This window comes from Thermobia domestica, chromosome 1 (assembly GCF_964235325.1).
Source record: "Thermobia domestica chromosome 1, izTheDome1.hap1.1, whole genome shotgun sequence".
Classification (NCBI taxonomy): Eukaryota; Metazoa; Arthropoda; class Insecta; order Zygentoma; family Lepismatidae; genus Thermobia; species Thermobia domestica.
Window position 1 is genome coordinate 205,408,315 of NC_137454.1, and position 16,275 is coordinate 205,424,589.

General features: G+C 34.2%; 1 protein-coding gene across 2 annotated transcripts in view; it reads left to right on the forward strand.

The window, feature by feature from the left end:
• The window catches only part of Cul5 (cullin 5), a 119,935-nt gene that overhangs the window by 46,993 nt on the left and 56,667 nt on the right, over positions 1-16,275 (forward strand). For both annotated transcript variants that reach the window (XM_081768975.1, XM_081768967.1), the window contains exons 7-8: positions 323-453; positions 11,110-11,277. In XM_081768975.1, coding sequence (XP_081625101.1) covers positions 323-453; positions 11,110-11,277 — 299 coding nt within the window. The remainder of the gene's footprint in view (positions 1-322; positions 454-11,109; positions 11,278-16,275) is intronic.

A 16,275-nucleotide genomic window follows, 5' to 3' on the forward strand; every position in this document is an offset into this window, starting at 1 on the left:
GCTGATAGCTATCAGCAAAATTCGACGTTGAACATGTTTATACTTAACTATACAGGATACAGCAAAAAGAATAAGATAAGTACCTTCTAAGTTTATCGAGTCAGAGCATTTTACGATATCTTACTGTAAGTCTGAGAGAGGCATTAAGTTGAAATGAGAAAGGATCATATCCAAAGTATAAGATGTAGTTTTGTTAAGTATAGAGTATTTACGGAAACTATGAGTGCTAGGTGCCTATATGAATTGTTTATAATGACTGCTTGTATATTGCAGATTATCTTAATTTTGTATTTTACTTAAGTACTTATTTTCTCCCTTTCAGAGTTGCAGCTAATGTTTAAATTAATGGATCGTGTACCTGACGGTATATTGCCAATGCTTAAAGACTTAGAGGAACACATTGTAAGTGCAGGTTTAGCAGATATGGTAGCAGCAGCGGATATCATTACTCAGGTAAGAAAGAATGAGTGAAAATGAACGTATACTTTTCTAAAGTGCCCACTGAACAGTGGAAAGCATGAATAAGCCGTGAATTTCGCGTACCGAGAAAAAATCTGGAAAAAGCCTTGAATTTTCTTATAAGACCTTGAAAATCCAAAAAATTTTCAAATTAATTGAAAACAATTCAGAAAATAAAAGTCGAAAGAAATTCTAAATAAATTTTTATTGTTCTCCCGTTTCTTGTATGTACAGTTGACCTTGTCAGGTTGAACGAGAGCAAGTTGAATTATTCCATTGCAACTTACCAACCGACACTTCGCAACTTGGATCCCGTACTGGGTAGTTTTTAATGACTTTATGCGGTCAGTAAAGCTTGTTTTTATAAATGTTCCAACCGTGAAATAGAAAAATTTGGACCATGAAAAAGCCGTAAATTCGATTATTTAATTTGATCGAAACTCTTTATTCCACTATCAGACATAATACTGAATCATTACATAATATGAACTACTAACAATGGAATAAATTAATATTGGATTAACATTTTTAACGAGAAAAACATTTGGTAGATGTAAGGCATAAGTTTTTTTTATTATTATTTTTTATAATAGGCGAGAGAGTATATTTCACCTACAGATGTGGGAAAAATTTTGTATCATTTATATATTATTATAATGTTCATGAAATTTTGTAAAGTGCAACAGACTGTAATTCAATTTTCTGCGTAATTCAAAAGTTCTGCTGCTTTTATTGTGTTATTAATAGATTTTATTAATTCTTTATTTTTCTTGACACCATCTACAAGAATCTATGTTTAATTGACTGACACACAAAATTATCTAACAATGTTAACGTGATTCCATGACAGTTGAAATGTTATTCCCTTTGTATTTCTTTTACTATTTCTGCTTCCAGTGTAGAATACACTGCCTACATTATAGAGTCGGGGCCGCGGTGGCTCAATGGTAGAGCGTTCACCTCTAGTGCTTGGGGTCCCGGGTTCGATCCTAGCCCCCACCAAGTGAACTTTGTGGTGGACAAACACCGTGTGCGTGGGGTTTTCTCGGGGTTCTCCCGTTTCCTCCCACTTTCTTCATTCCACCATTTCATTCATTACTCATCATCACCGTCTCCTTTAGCCTCCCCGGCATAACCGTGGTACGTAAAACTCAGATTTCATTTCATTTTTACATTATAGAGTCAAAAGAAGAAGAATAAAATAGCAGTCCCATTAACCTTACTCAACATCATCAAAATTCCTATACTGACAGTATTGTTAGTAACAAGCATCAAATTTATCAAAGCTTTCCAAGTCTTACTCATACATCGGTAAACTATTTTATCTGCTCACCTTCCATCAATTTTAGGACACCTGTCAAACAGCTGACCTCCCGACATGTGCAATTTCTGTATGTTATAGTGGTTGATTGATTTGTAGTTTTGCGTCCCGTTCAGCGCCGAGGATATATCAGACGTGTGATTCAACACGGAACGGATTCAAGGTTGCAGGAAGCTGTAACTCAAGACCCTCTTCGCGGTAACGAAAAAAAGTAAAAACCATTACCTAGAACGAAATTATCAACTGATAAGTTCAAACTAATATTAATTTCGGCAGAAGGGCACACATTAAATTGTATATATGAATATATACAGTATAACGATCTGAAGGCTGGCTGAAGTTCGTTTGTAAAGGCCAGACTTATTTTCTAATTTTCTTCGGAAAGATTGTATAATATTAAGAACTGTAACTGCCCTGTTACAGGGATGAACTGAAAGAGAAGACAAAATGCATGAATCCCGTATTTTCCCCCCTTTTCAGAGTATAGAAAACTTAAAAAAATTCAAGAGTAAACTGTCTTTCATGAATGATTCAAGAGAAACGACTTACGCTATATTGTATGTAGTGATTGATATACTTATTAATTATGAACAGTCACGTGACAAAACTTTCCCACCTCAAAGAATAAATTATCCATTATAGCGTGAAACGCTTGAAGAGCAAAGTTGTTTGCGAAAATTCGGTACTCAATTTTGTTTTTCAAGGATATGAGACTTTAAAGTTAAGTAGAGGAATTTGGAGTACCTTTGAGTTTATTCGGTAAACTATCGCTTGAAGACTTTTCACGAAAAATCACTCACACCATAATGTGAGGTTATTAATGAATACTTCTTTCTTAAGAATAAACTCAGGTGAACCTGTTTTGAGAAAATCAAAGAAAACTAATTCCATAAAATAAATTATCCCCACGAGGAATTCTTGTGAGAATTTACTTATACCATATGCGAGTGCGGTGAAGCTATTACAGAATACATCTTACAAATGAAACAGCAACGTTATATAGGTTAAGCAATTGACAAATATCACAAATGGAAATACCTGATTCGATCCCAGGTCCCGCCAAGTGGAATTTGTGGATAAACGTGTGTGCGTTGATTTTTTCGGGGTTCTCCGTTTCCTCCAACTTTCATCATTCCACCATTTATCATCCTCCTCATCATCACAGTTTCCCTTAACTTCGGTGCATAAATGGAACGTTAAATTAAAAAAAAAAAAAAAAAAAAGTTTACAGTGAGCTTCATGAATACTTCTAATGTCTATTTGAATAATCCTCATCAAATTATTTCATTAAAATAGTTTTTCAGCGACATGGCATACATTACATTTAATAATACTTTTCATATCGTATAAAATTTATAATTGAACATAACTGCATTTTCATTACTCCATTCGTCGAATCATTTATTTCATATTTGCATTCATCAATAATAGGTTGATTTTAAATATATAGCATTGTATCAGACGCTAACTTGATAGTTAGTAACCATAATCGTTTTCAAAATACCAACAAGTTTTACTATAAAGATCAGATTGTTACCACTGGACAGATCAGATGTTAAATATTCAGAACATTTACAGTTTATTACTACGTCTGTATCTGAACACCATTTGTTTCATAATATAACTAACTAAATAAGGAATATTGCACTTACTTGGCAGTCAGCTGCTATCCTAAACATAAATTTCATTCAGCGGGAAAACAAGAAGGTGGATCAGACCTTAGACTCGTTGATGACCAGTTCATTCTCATTGACACCTCAGCTCTCAAATCGCATGTAGATCAATGCTTATCAAGGAAAGAATAAAATGGATTAATTTGTAGTCATCAGTGATATAATCGTGTCGATAAAACAATAAATTCAGATTTTAGGAATGTTTTGACGTGGTTACCCTCTGTTTCCTTTTAACAGTGTAAACATATATATATTGAAAATCTTTGTGACACGAAGAGAGAGAGAGGAAGAGAAACATAGGTAATTATAAGAAGAGATTACAAGTATTCAGTAACGCAGAGCATTATTTCACCCATTTGCCATTTTAAGATAGTGGCAGCGTAGAACAGGAATAGAGGTGAGGTTATTTTGAGTTTAACGTCCCGTTCAGCAGCGAGGCTATATGAGACGTGGACCTACTGATTTACGTGGAATCCGAGCCACATGAGTTCCCGCCGGGAATCGAACCCGGGTCTCTCAGAACTGGAATAGAGTACACACATAAATTAGGTAATACAAAATCAACATTAAAACATACAATAATTCTAGTAAATCAGGAAAATTATGTTTATTGAAAAACGGCAGCTTCTACAGAATTTATGTACAAATTATTATTATTATTATTATTATTATTATTATTATTATAAGAATATCCAACCGATTGTGGTGCCTGATAGCTTTCATTATCCTATTGAAATTAAGTTTCATTTTTATTTCAATACTCGGATAGTTGGTAATTCTTCTCATTATGCTTATCATAAGGGCGATTATTTAAGCCCTTTATCAACAACTTTTTGAAGCTGAGTGGACTAATGTTCTGTTGAATCCATACCTTAATACTGCTGTTATTGCTGTAGAAAATTTAATAAAATCTAATATGAGTAAGAACATGCCTCTAAATAGACCTAAATCTAGAAAATATCCTTCTTGGTACTCTAGGAATCTGATCTCATTAATTAAAGCGAAAGAAAAAGCTCATAAGAGATTCAAACTTATTGGTTCAAGTGAAGATTATAATGTTTTTGCTTACATACAGAAACAATTTAAAGAAAGGTTAAGGTTGGACAAGCTTGCTTATATACATAATATTGCTAAAACCTAAAATAGGTTCGCAATCTACCTTAAACGTGACCGGTTTTAATTTTTTAGTTGATGTTGGTGTCTGAAATGTTTTGAAATAATGATCTTGTCCGAAATTTTGTAACCAAACCTGGATAATTCATATCCTAACGCTATCACTTTATCGTGGATAAACTTACACTTCTCAACAGAAAGCTTCAGGCCTACATTACGTAATCTTTGGAATACTTTTTCTAAAATTTCAATCATCTGCTACTGAGAATTTGTTGAAATTAAAACATCACCCATATAACACATCACAAGCTCAGGATAAACATTCGCTAAACACATGGCCATAATTCTACTAAATATTGCTGGAGAATTTAAGAAACCTTGAGGAATTGAACGATAACGAAATGACCCAGTTTGAGGCAAATTAAAAGCTGTATAAGGTCTAGATTGTTCTGCCAAAGGAACACAATGAAATGCGTTCTTGATGTCTAACGAACAATAGTACAATCTTCCTCCTATGGTAGATAAAATGTCATGTATTGGTGGTAGAGAAAAAGATTGTAACACTGCATGAGAATAAGGAGATGTGAATCCAAGCATAGACGTAAATCTCCATTTCTTTTCTTTACAAACAGCACGGGCGAATTATATGGGTTTTCACTATATTCAATCACTTTTTGGTCTAAAAGAAGATTGATGTGTTCCCTAATTTGTGGTCTAAGGACCGCAGGAATGGGATACTGTCTTCTATAAAAAGGAACCTGTGTTTTAACTCTATTACATGCTCATAATTCTTAATTCTCCCTATAGAATTCTCTGACCAAGCAAACACGTCGGCACACCTATAACAAATCAATCAATTGTTCTCTAATCTCAGGTTTAACCTCTGTACCATCTAGTTTTGTGCTATCAAACAATTTCTGATCTTTCAACAATTGCTCTGAATCTATATCCTCTGACTGTACATTGAAACATTTAAAATCACTTGAATATGCAAGATCTTCGGCATACCCTAAAATCTCATTTTTCGCTAACAAAACTGAAGACATAAAAGGACCTGTACAAAGTGTTGTTTGGGAGATAGAACTGTCCTAGGAATCAGAATTCCTGTCTTATCTTGTAATAATTTGTTTGGTTCAAGTAACCACTCTTTTCCTGTCTTTGAATTCGCTAATTTTACTTCAACAAATAGTTACGTCCTAGGCAGAATAGAAACATTGTTAACCAAAACAAACGCAGGGCTCGTACTATTACAAACTAAATTATTAGCCTGTGGTGATAATTCCTTTGAAATATCCCTGTTATTCCTTATAACAAACCTAGGAGGTTTTCCAAATCTACGTAGCAACAAAACATTTCTATTCAAGTCTATTTATGCTCTCTGGGATACTAAAAAGTCATTCCCTAACAACATGTCTTGGGAAAAGTTGTTTAACATGCGAAAAGCATGATGAAATGTTCTCCCATTAATTTTAAAACGAACAATTGCTATTTTATTTATCAAAACAGAATTTTGAGTAATTCTTTTTATGCGTGTATCAATATTCAAAATCTTAGCCTTTGGTGAAACTAAATCCTCTCTAATTATTGATATCTGTGAAGCAGAATCTAACACAGCATGAGCATTCTCATCTTCTGTCAGTATTGGCATTAAAATCGTATTGTTTTGTGTAGTAATGGAGGATTTTACTGACCCTTTTCCCGAATACTGTGTTATCTGTAAATGTAACTCCCACATTTACAGACTTTACGCGTTTAAAGACTGTTTCCGCAATAAACATGCATCCTCTGTGTGAAATCCATGACCACAAACCGAACGAACGGGATGTGTTTGTGCCTGATTCGGATACTGTTGATAATTACTACTATACATATGTGTTTGGAACTGGTAATTATAAAAATTACCTCTAGGATAAAATTGATTTCTCGACTGGCCTCAAAAATTTCTATGTTACCACGGAATCGACCTCTAAAATTTCCTGTTTGACTAAAGTTGTGATTCTGATTTCCCCTATTTTGTCTGAAAAAATTATTCCCTTTTCCTTGAAAATTCTGTCTGTTTTTATTACCATTGTTTCTATTGCTAGTATTACTATTTTGATCAGTTTGCTGCTGACTAATCTGTAAAGTTAATTTCTCTAACATTTTCTCCAACGACTGCAATTGATCGGCGCTAACTGGACTTTGTGCCTGATTACTTGATTGACTCTGCACTTTCGGTTCACTAGCCCCCTGCTTAACTAACTTTTTCATTTTCTTCCTCTTTTCCTGATTGTTCAGCACCTTCATATCTACTTCACTGTCTGACTCGACCTTGGAAGAGTCTGCTGGTACTGAAGTTTTTAACTTTGGAAGTACAGACTTCCAAGATAGTTTTGTAACGGACGTATTATGTTCACGTTTTTCCCTTCTTTGTACACAAGCTTTATTTTTCTCAAGTTTAACTAAAACATCCAACATTTCTTCTACAGTTGTAAATTCATATACTCCAATGCGCTCTAAATAATAAGGTTGTAATGCAGAGGCTATAAGAGCAATCACCCTTTCCTCTGACAACTTGTCATCAAATCTCTAAATCAGTAAAAGCATGTCATACACAAAGTCCGTGACTGGTTCATCAGGTTTTTGTATTCTTTCTCGCAATTGATCTTCTATGTCTAAACCTAGTATAGATCTATCAAATTCCTTAAAAATGAGTGTTTTTAGATTGTCATAAGATTGTGGCTCTTCACCTTGTCTCTGTAAGAATGCCCGTAACCTTTTCCTAAATTGCCCTGTAAATGCTAAAGATAACATTTCCTTTTTCTTAGTTTCGTCCCAACCATTGATCCTACATATGTCATCATATTCTTCCATAAATAAACGAATATCATCACCACTTTTGACATCGAACCTCGGAATAGGCAACAAATCTCGAGAAATCTCAACCCTAACTGAATTGTTTGCCGGAGTTTCTGTATTCGTTCCCTGATTCATTTTGCTGTTTAACCTAGTATTATATCTATGTGGAATTCTTGTTTGCGTTTGCGCTGACTTTTTCTTTAATTGCACTACACGTAAATGTATGTCATCTAACAATTCTGTTAACTCATCAATGGGCATGAGCAAAATAAAGCAAGAAATAACCTTTTAAAATTAAATAACTAATATAACATTGTCCTCTATGTAATATAACCTTAAATTCCTAAACCACTTTAAATATAACCTTAGCACTTAAGTTCTAAAACGTATAAATACACTTTGAAATATGGTTGCACACTCCTGCACTTGGTTGAACATTTCGAGACCGAAATCAATTTGAACAGTGGATTTCAACATACAAAATAGCTTGTACCACTATCCAAAAGACCGTGCACTCCACCATGCTAAAACCTAAAATAGGTTCGCAATCTACCTTAAACGTGACCGGTTTTGTGACGTAAAAGGCAGTTAGAAATTTCCGAAGTCATGTTAAACGGAGACCTTTTGTCTGGGTTACAAACCCCAAACCATCTCATACATGAAATTACTGAATGGCCTTAACATCCACCCAGTTCCTCCAAGAAGTAATTTAAATTAATGCAAGTCTTGGGGGCGTAGAAAACATAGCCCAAAATTGATTAGAAACATGGGAATAGAAATTCAAAGATAAAATTCGATAACACAGAAATAATTTAGAATAAGAATTTAATGATCTGATGTTGAATATTTGAATAATCACAGAGCATGATATGGACTGGTATGACTTAAAGACTAGGGAAGACAATGCATAATCACTTACTTTTGGTAACGATGATAAGCAGAACCTCTGATGGACAGAATGACGAAATAGAAAAACTAATGATGAATAAACTGTCTCGCAGAGTTTCACGTCAAAATAGAACTTCCAATACCCGGAAGAGAATCCGGTAGTATTTATATGATTTTTCCGTCATGTCAACATTCTTACACATTCTTTCTGCGTCTTCCTAGTTCTAGAAGTCATAGCCGGTCATTTGCATTGTAGAAGTCAAGACACACTAAATTTTCCATTGAATTATGAATCCTGATGAATATTCAAACTGCCTCCACTTCATACATTCCCTATTTTATACACATTTTAAAATTCAATTAAATATTTTGTTTGATTACACATTGTGGTACACAATAATATGGAGAATGCATTAAATAATTCACCTCAAAAGTTTTGGAAGTTCGTTAATAAAAATAAAAGCCAAATAAACCAAGCCACTGGACTTACGGTTGATGATATGTATGTGTCTAATCCTAAAACTTTAGCTAATTCATGGGCTCAATTATTTGAGACTATATATCAAAGGCGTCCTTCTTTACATAATATTGACTTACCGGAGTTGGCGGGTAATGATTCTTTTTATCCTATTATTACAGTTGAGCAAGTAACTAAGGCTATAAACAATCTTAATGCCAAATCATCTTCTGGCTTAGACGGTATACCTGCTTTTATACTGAAGGGCATTGTGTCCATCATTGCGCCTGTCTTAACATCTTTGTTCAACTGGACTTTATTTATTTCTGTTTATCCTGAACATTGGAAGGTGGTCGTTGTTGTTCCTATACCCAAGACTGATGGGAAAAATTTATCCGACTATAGACCTATTTCTCTGTTGGGTATCTTTTTGATAAGTTAATATATAATTATTTGTATAATCATGTTTGTCCCAATATTACGATCTATCAACATGGCTTTATGAAAAACAGGTCAACTACAACTAACTTAACATGTTTTATGGCTGATACTCTTCCTATCTTTTAAGAGTAATGGTCAAATCGATGTAATTTATTTCGACTTCTCTAAAGCCTTTGATAAGTTACCACATGACATCTTAATTTACAAATTGAAACATTATGATCTCTCCGTTGTATTTATTACTTGGTTAGTATCTTACTTGTCCCATAGAAAGTTTGTGGTTAGGTATAAGTGTAATCTTTCAGACGTATATAACATATACTCCGGTGTTCCGCAAGGATCAAATCTCGGACCACTTCTATTCCTTATGTTTATTAATGATATAATTAAAAATGTGGATTGTAAATGTTTGATGTATGCAGATGACCTCTAAATCTACAAAACTATTGTAAATTTGGATGATTGGTTCTCCACAATAATATTAATAAAATACTACTTTGGTCTAAAAAGAATGTACTACCTTTAAATTGTAACAAAACCTTTTCAATGAATATTACGAATAAAACATTTTTTTTTTTTTTTTTTTTTTACTTATAAATGATACTCCAATAGAATTGTAGATACTATTAAAGATTTAGGTATTGTTTTTGACAGTAAATTGCTTTTCAAACATCTTGAGAATATAACTTCCAGAGCGAGAAGGAATCTCGGAATTCTTAAATGGATGTCCAAAGATTTTAGGTCTGTTAAAACATGCCTTATTCTTTATTATTCCAATGTTAGAAGTCATCTTAAATATTTCTCTATCATATGGAATAGAAGTATAGATTGTATATCTACTAGTTTGGAACAGTTCAAAATCTTTTTCTTTCTTGGTTACGCTGGAAGTTTAAGTGTTATGAAGGTTGGATGAAGTTAGGATGTCCTTAAGTATGTTAAGATTGTCCGAAAGAAGGATTATTCTGGATCTTAAAATCCTACATTCAATCCTTCACGGTAATTTGAATCTGTTATCAATAATAACTTCGTATACAACCAGTTATCATATAAGAAATCCGAAAATATTTAAACCCATTCAGTTTCTCAATGATGTTCCTTTGTATAAAATTTTATCAGTAGCCAATGATTTTGCCAGTGTTATTGACATTTTTGATCATAATTTTAGCAATATACAAGGGCAATTATATAATCATTTCATTATCAGCTGAGAGTATTATTTTCTTTTATATAAGAAAATGTTTGTTTTATGCATGATTTTTTTTTTCCCTTTTCTGTGCATGTATCATTTGTATTTTAATGTATTATGTTTATATTTGTTATTTGCATGTTATTTGTATGGAAATTGAAAGTGGGCAGTTCTGTCTGGAATTTCCAGTATGCAATAAAAATATTTATTATTATTATTATTATTATTATTATTATTATTATTATTATTATTATTATTATTATTACACAATCACCATCATTTCTTCTTTACTATCACCATTCAACAGTAAAAAAGTTACTTTTCACAGACTCCTGAACAAAACTGTTTCGAAAACATTTGGAACAAAATGATAATTCAGATCCGCTAATGGGATCTCGGGAAAGGAAGTGGAGAGTGATACAAATGTTAATTTCATGTATTATATTACCAAATATTAATAACTTACAACTTATTAAACAGACTACGTTGTAGAATATTTTTATTATTTATTTCCTTTTCCTTCTAAAGAAATGTTCAGGAATACTTACTGTTGCTGCTGTTACTATAATTTCTAGTGCGCTAACTTCATGTTTTTTTTTTTTTGTCTTAATAAAGATTTCAGATCAAAGCTTTTCTTTTTTTCACCAATCCGTTAGTGTGTAGTATGCATTGTACTAACAGCTAGTCAACATTAAGAAATAAACTGGAAACATAATCTCATTTATTTTTCTAGGATTCTGAGAAGTACGTAGAACGACTATTAGAATTGTTCCATCAATTTAGTACCTTAGTCAGGGATGCATTCAACGATGACCCTCGATTTCTGACTGCCAGAGATAAAGCGTATAAACAGGTTGTTAATGACACAACAGTATTCCGTTTAGAATTGCCAACTAAACAAGTAAGTATTTCTTGTTAGAGATTGAGATTTTATCACTTTATAACCTACATTTATATATTTTTTCTTTAATTATACTGTTCAATTTCAATTTTTTGTTTTTTTATCAGGACGAAAATAGCCGTTATTTATAGATTTTTTTGTGCTAAACATACAAGTAACATTAAAAAAATCTCCTAGCCCAGGTTTCGGGGTAAATAGAGTTTGTGTTTTACGTATAATGCAATGTGATGTTACATTTGCGATACATGTATACATTGCTGTAGAGGTTAAGTTATTATCAGTTCAATTGTGTACCTATGATGGAATTTGGGAACGCTGATCATATCAGACACATATGACTTGCTCTCTTCAATCACGTGATAATAGCCAAGGAGTGGTGAACTCCTATCCATTTACCTTACTTTAAGGGAAGCGTGTGTCATTAACATGATCGGTTTAATTCAGTACGTGTGACTTATCGTTGTAGTTACTGTAAGTGGATTTTATTTTACTAACGTGTTATCTGTGGTGCTGTTTGAGTGTTTATATTTAAATGTATTATAATGCACCGCTCCTTACAATTCAGACAGTTTTCGTTGCATTTGTGCAGATGTGATCTGTGAATCAAGAAAGCGACCAATGACTCGAAAAAGAAGTAGTTTTTGTACTTTGAATGTCGTGTTCGAGTCCAAGATAAAACTTGGGTTCCACATGTTCATCAACAATGAATACTTGGATGTATGGAGAGAAAGTTTCAATGTGTTTTGAAGCCACCAACCATGTTACCGTTTGCTACTTCTGCATGGTACCTTTCTTGAAGAAAAGTATACGTGTGAAAAGAAGGAACATTGAATAATTTGTAATACTATCCGATATTTACCCAGTAGCTCAAAAAGAGGGATTGCGTGTTCCTTATTTCCAAGTTAGCGTTCAGACAACTATTGACGAATATAATTATAAATTCATAGAATCAGGTGATACACAAGCTTATCCATCCATCGGTAATACAAATTCTACATATATGCGAACATTGTCTCCCCAACGAACCCAGAATTATGCAGTGTGAACTCAGCGATCTGGTTAGGGATTTGAAACTACCAAAGTGTAAAGCAGAATTGTAGCATCACGTTTACCAGAACCTCATCGCCCATACATTAAGAATGTCAGTTTTTCGTTTCATCATAAAGAACTACAAGGGTTATCCTCAGTGATAGTATAACGTTCTGTATAAACCAGGGTTTGCCCAAGTGGGCCCAGCCCGAAAAAACCCTCTGAAAAAACCCACTTTAAAACCCACCTGGGTTTTTGACTTATTTGTTAGTATATTATTGATACAACTAAGGTGATCACATTGTACGTGATTTTTATCAAATTTTAGACTTTCCTTGGGCGAATTAGAAGCTTCCACGTTAAGGTATACAATAATATTCAACATTAAGACCTTTATAAAGGTCTGAATGCACTAAATGAATTAAAAAAAAAAAAAAAAACTTACCTTAGCTTGAGATAGTTATAGAACAAATTAATGTATGGATTATGCTTATAGCCTATTTGAAGCAAAATAAGCAATTTTGTACTTTAGAAAATATTTTCCGTGAATAGTATGCTCGTCGACTTGGCGACACCGAGGGACATTATCACTCATACGTTTGACGGATTTAAAGTCATAGGTGCCGGTACTAATAGTACATATATAAATACATTAGTAAAACTATTAGTATTATCTCTTACCTTTGATGTAAAACACAAGGTTCTTCAACTAAAATTTGGTTTTCTAACAACAGTTTAGTTCAGTCATTTGTTGCTACTCTTCAAATAAGCATTCTGTAGAATCAACACCAGCAATAGCTTAAAAATTCTTGTCAAATTTAAGAAGCTTAATGCTCGGGGTTCCGAAGACTATGTAACGCTTAATACTTCAAGTGCTGAGTTCAAATTTCCGTACTAATGGAAGTTTTGATGTACACGCTGTGAAAAAGTGCTCGGAAAATTCCCGAATTAAACGCTGAAGGATCGGAAATGAATACTTCAACAATAAAACTATTTATTTTACGCTTAAGCCTGCCATACGTCCCGTAAAAAACGGGAATGTCCCATTTTTGGGCTCGAGTGTCCCGTGTCCTCGTAAATTTAGTCGGGACAGGGAAATGTCCCGTATTTTAACTCCGTTCCATTTCTGCTATCAATAGCTTATTCGAAAAGTGAAAAACAAAAAATTCTGACATTGGCTGGGAATCCTGTGAATGAACAATACGCTGTTGCATGTCAGTTTCGAGGAAGTTATAACACCACCCTGTTCGACTTGATAGCGAGCGAAATTTGCAATGCTACTTTTTCTATTGTACTTGATGGAAACTCAAATACTCTCCGGAACATTTAAAAAAGAAAAAAAAAAGATGACTTTGAGTGTTTCTACATTTACAAACACAGGGAAGATGACTAACCTTTTCTTCAGCAACACATTAGATAAGTTAACAAGAATTATAACCTTTTTCAGAAGCTAGGGGCACAGAAGTGTGCTTTGGTTCAGGTCTTAGAAAAATGTAAATCTGGTCCTGACAGTTACACATGACACAAGGAGAAAAATCAGCTTTTCATCAGATTAAACTGACGAACGTAATTTTGGCAGATACAGCCATGTAAATAACTATTGCTAAACACGCGAAAAATATTGAAAGTAGATTGTACCGCTGATGTAAATAATTTGCATATTGTTTTCCTGTAAAGCATTTTTATAGCACATCTTAAGTTTTTAGGCATCTTCAGTCTATACAATTAATTGCAGGGTACGAACAGAGAAAAGCAGCTACTGCTTAGTGAACTTTCGCCTATTATATTATTGAAAAAATAAATAAATAAATAAATAAAATGAAATCTTTCAGTTTTAGTCTCACGGTTATGCCTGCTATGCTCAAGGTGACGGTGATGATGAGAAATGAATGAAATGACGGAATGAAGAAAGTAGGAGGAAACGTGAGAATCCCGAGAAAACCCACGCACAAGGTGTTTGTCCACCACAAAGCTCACTTGGCGCGAGCTGGGATCTAACTAGGAACCCCATGCACTAGAGGTGAACGCTCTACCACTGAGCCATCGCGGCTTATTATACTTTTGTTCATAACCAGACTACACTTTATTGCATTGTGTTGGAAAGTTGAGAAAGGGAAGGGGGAACTGAGGTGTCCCGTATTCTCATGGAGAAAATATGGCAGGTTTATTTACGCTGGAAGATGTTAATTTCATATAAGACATTTTAAAACATTTATTTATTTTATACAACATGAATTGTATCTTTGTTTTAAATTAATAGACCCCTTTTTTTAGTATTTATATTTGGCGAACGTCAGTCAGGCTTCTGAATGACTTGATCTACAATTGTTCGTTTGTCTGCCGAGCTCCTTCATGGCTGTGCGGTTAGTGTACGCGTCTTCGGTGTAGGACCCGGGTTTGCTTCCCCAAGGTAGCTCATGTGGTTCGGATTCCACGTTAATCAGTAGGTCCCGTCTCATATTGCCTCGCTGCTGAAAGGGGCGTTAAACACAAAATCAACTTAACTCGTCTGTCTGCCTCTACCACACAAACTACAGGGTACAACTTTCAGCCTTTTAAGTTGTTAAAATTTTCAGAATACAAGCACGAGACACTCTAAATTTCCTGTATAGATTTTGAAGGCATACCAACGTAAAATATCAAAATGGCGGCCATTTTTTCAAAACAACGAGTATCCACGCTACGAAGAGCAAGAGTTTTTTAAGTTGAAATTTTGACGGTGGAAGCACGAGATATGCTAAATTTGCTGTATAGATGATCTCGGCGATCGAATGTAAAATTTCAAAATGGCGGCTATTTTTTTCAAAACTGCAGTAAGTAGAAAATTGTTGCAAGTTGTGACAATGACAATCATGAAATATGAATCACATTTTAACACTTTTACCCCAAAGACAATGAAATATTTCGAAAAAACCCGATTAAACCCGAAAAAAAACAATTAAACCCGAAAATACCCGAAAAACCCACATGGGTCCAGGTGGGTTGGGCTTTTTCAAACCCTGGTATAAACATTGAAGGAAGAACTGAACATTCCTGACAAGCCAGTCAAGTGGAGACTCTTTATAGATGCATCTAAAATGCTGCCCTATTACATTATAGTAATATGAGACCTTTCATCCCTCTTGCATATGTTGCCCTACGTAAAGAAAATTATACCATGTTAAAACATGTCTTAAGCAGTATAAACTACAATAAATTTGAATGGCTGATACATGGAGATTTCAAAGTTATTCTCATTTTGCTCGTTTGCACTGAGGGTACATACAGTATTAACTGTCATATCTGTGAGTGGGACAACCATACAACACGAGTAAATTTTAAGGTGTAGTACCAGCGACGACCAGCTTTGTTGCCTGACACAAAAAGTGTTACACAAGAACCTCTAGTCGGTCCTACACAAATTTTATACCACCATTGCTTATAAAAGTGGGGTTCATGAGGGTATTCTTAAAGACTGTAACCAAAAATAAACATGCACATGAATATTTGCGCCAAAAGTTCCCACGTCTAAGTACTGAGAAGATTAGTGGTCCACAGGTACGCCAGCTTTTGGGAGAGCGACATTTTGAATCTATTCCTACTTCTGATAAACAACACGCTTGGCATTGATTCCGTAATGTTACAACATTGTTCCTGAACTAAAGAGCTGATAATTCCATGGACCTTGTGGAAGAATTCCTACTTTCTTATGAGAAACTTGGCTGCAATATAGCACGTTCCCATTTATTTATCTTCGCTGAGAACTGTGGTGTGTTTAGTGAGAACACGGGGTGAGTTTTCATCGGAACATTTTAGTAATTGAACAGCGGCACAATGGAAAGTGGAATGTTGCTGTGTTATCAGACTTCTGGTGGATGCTTCAGAGACACCAGGGTTTTCTCATAAGCAACGAGTGAAAAGATGGCGCGTATAATTCAGGTAAGTTCATCCAATTTTATCACTTCTTGTGGTACATCCTATTGTAATGTA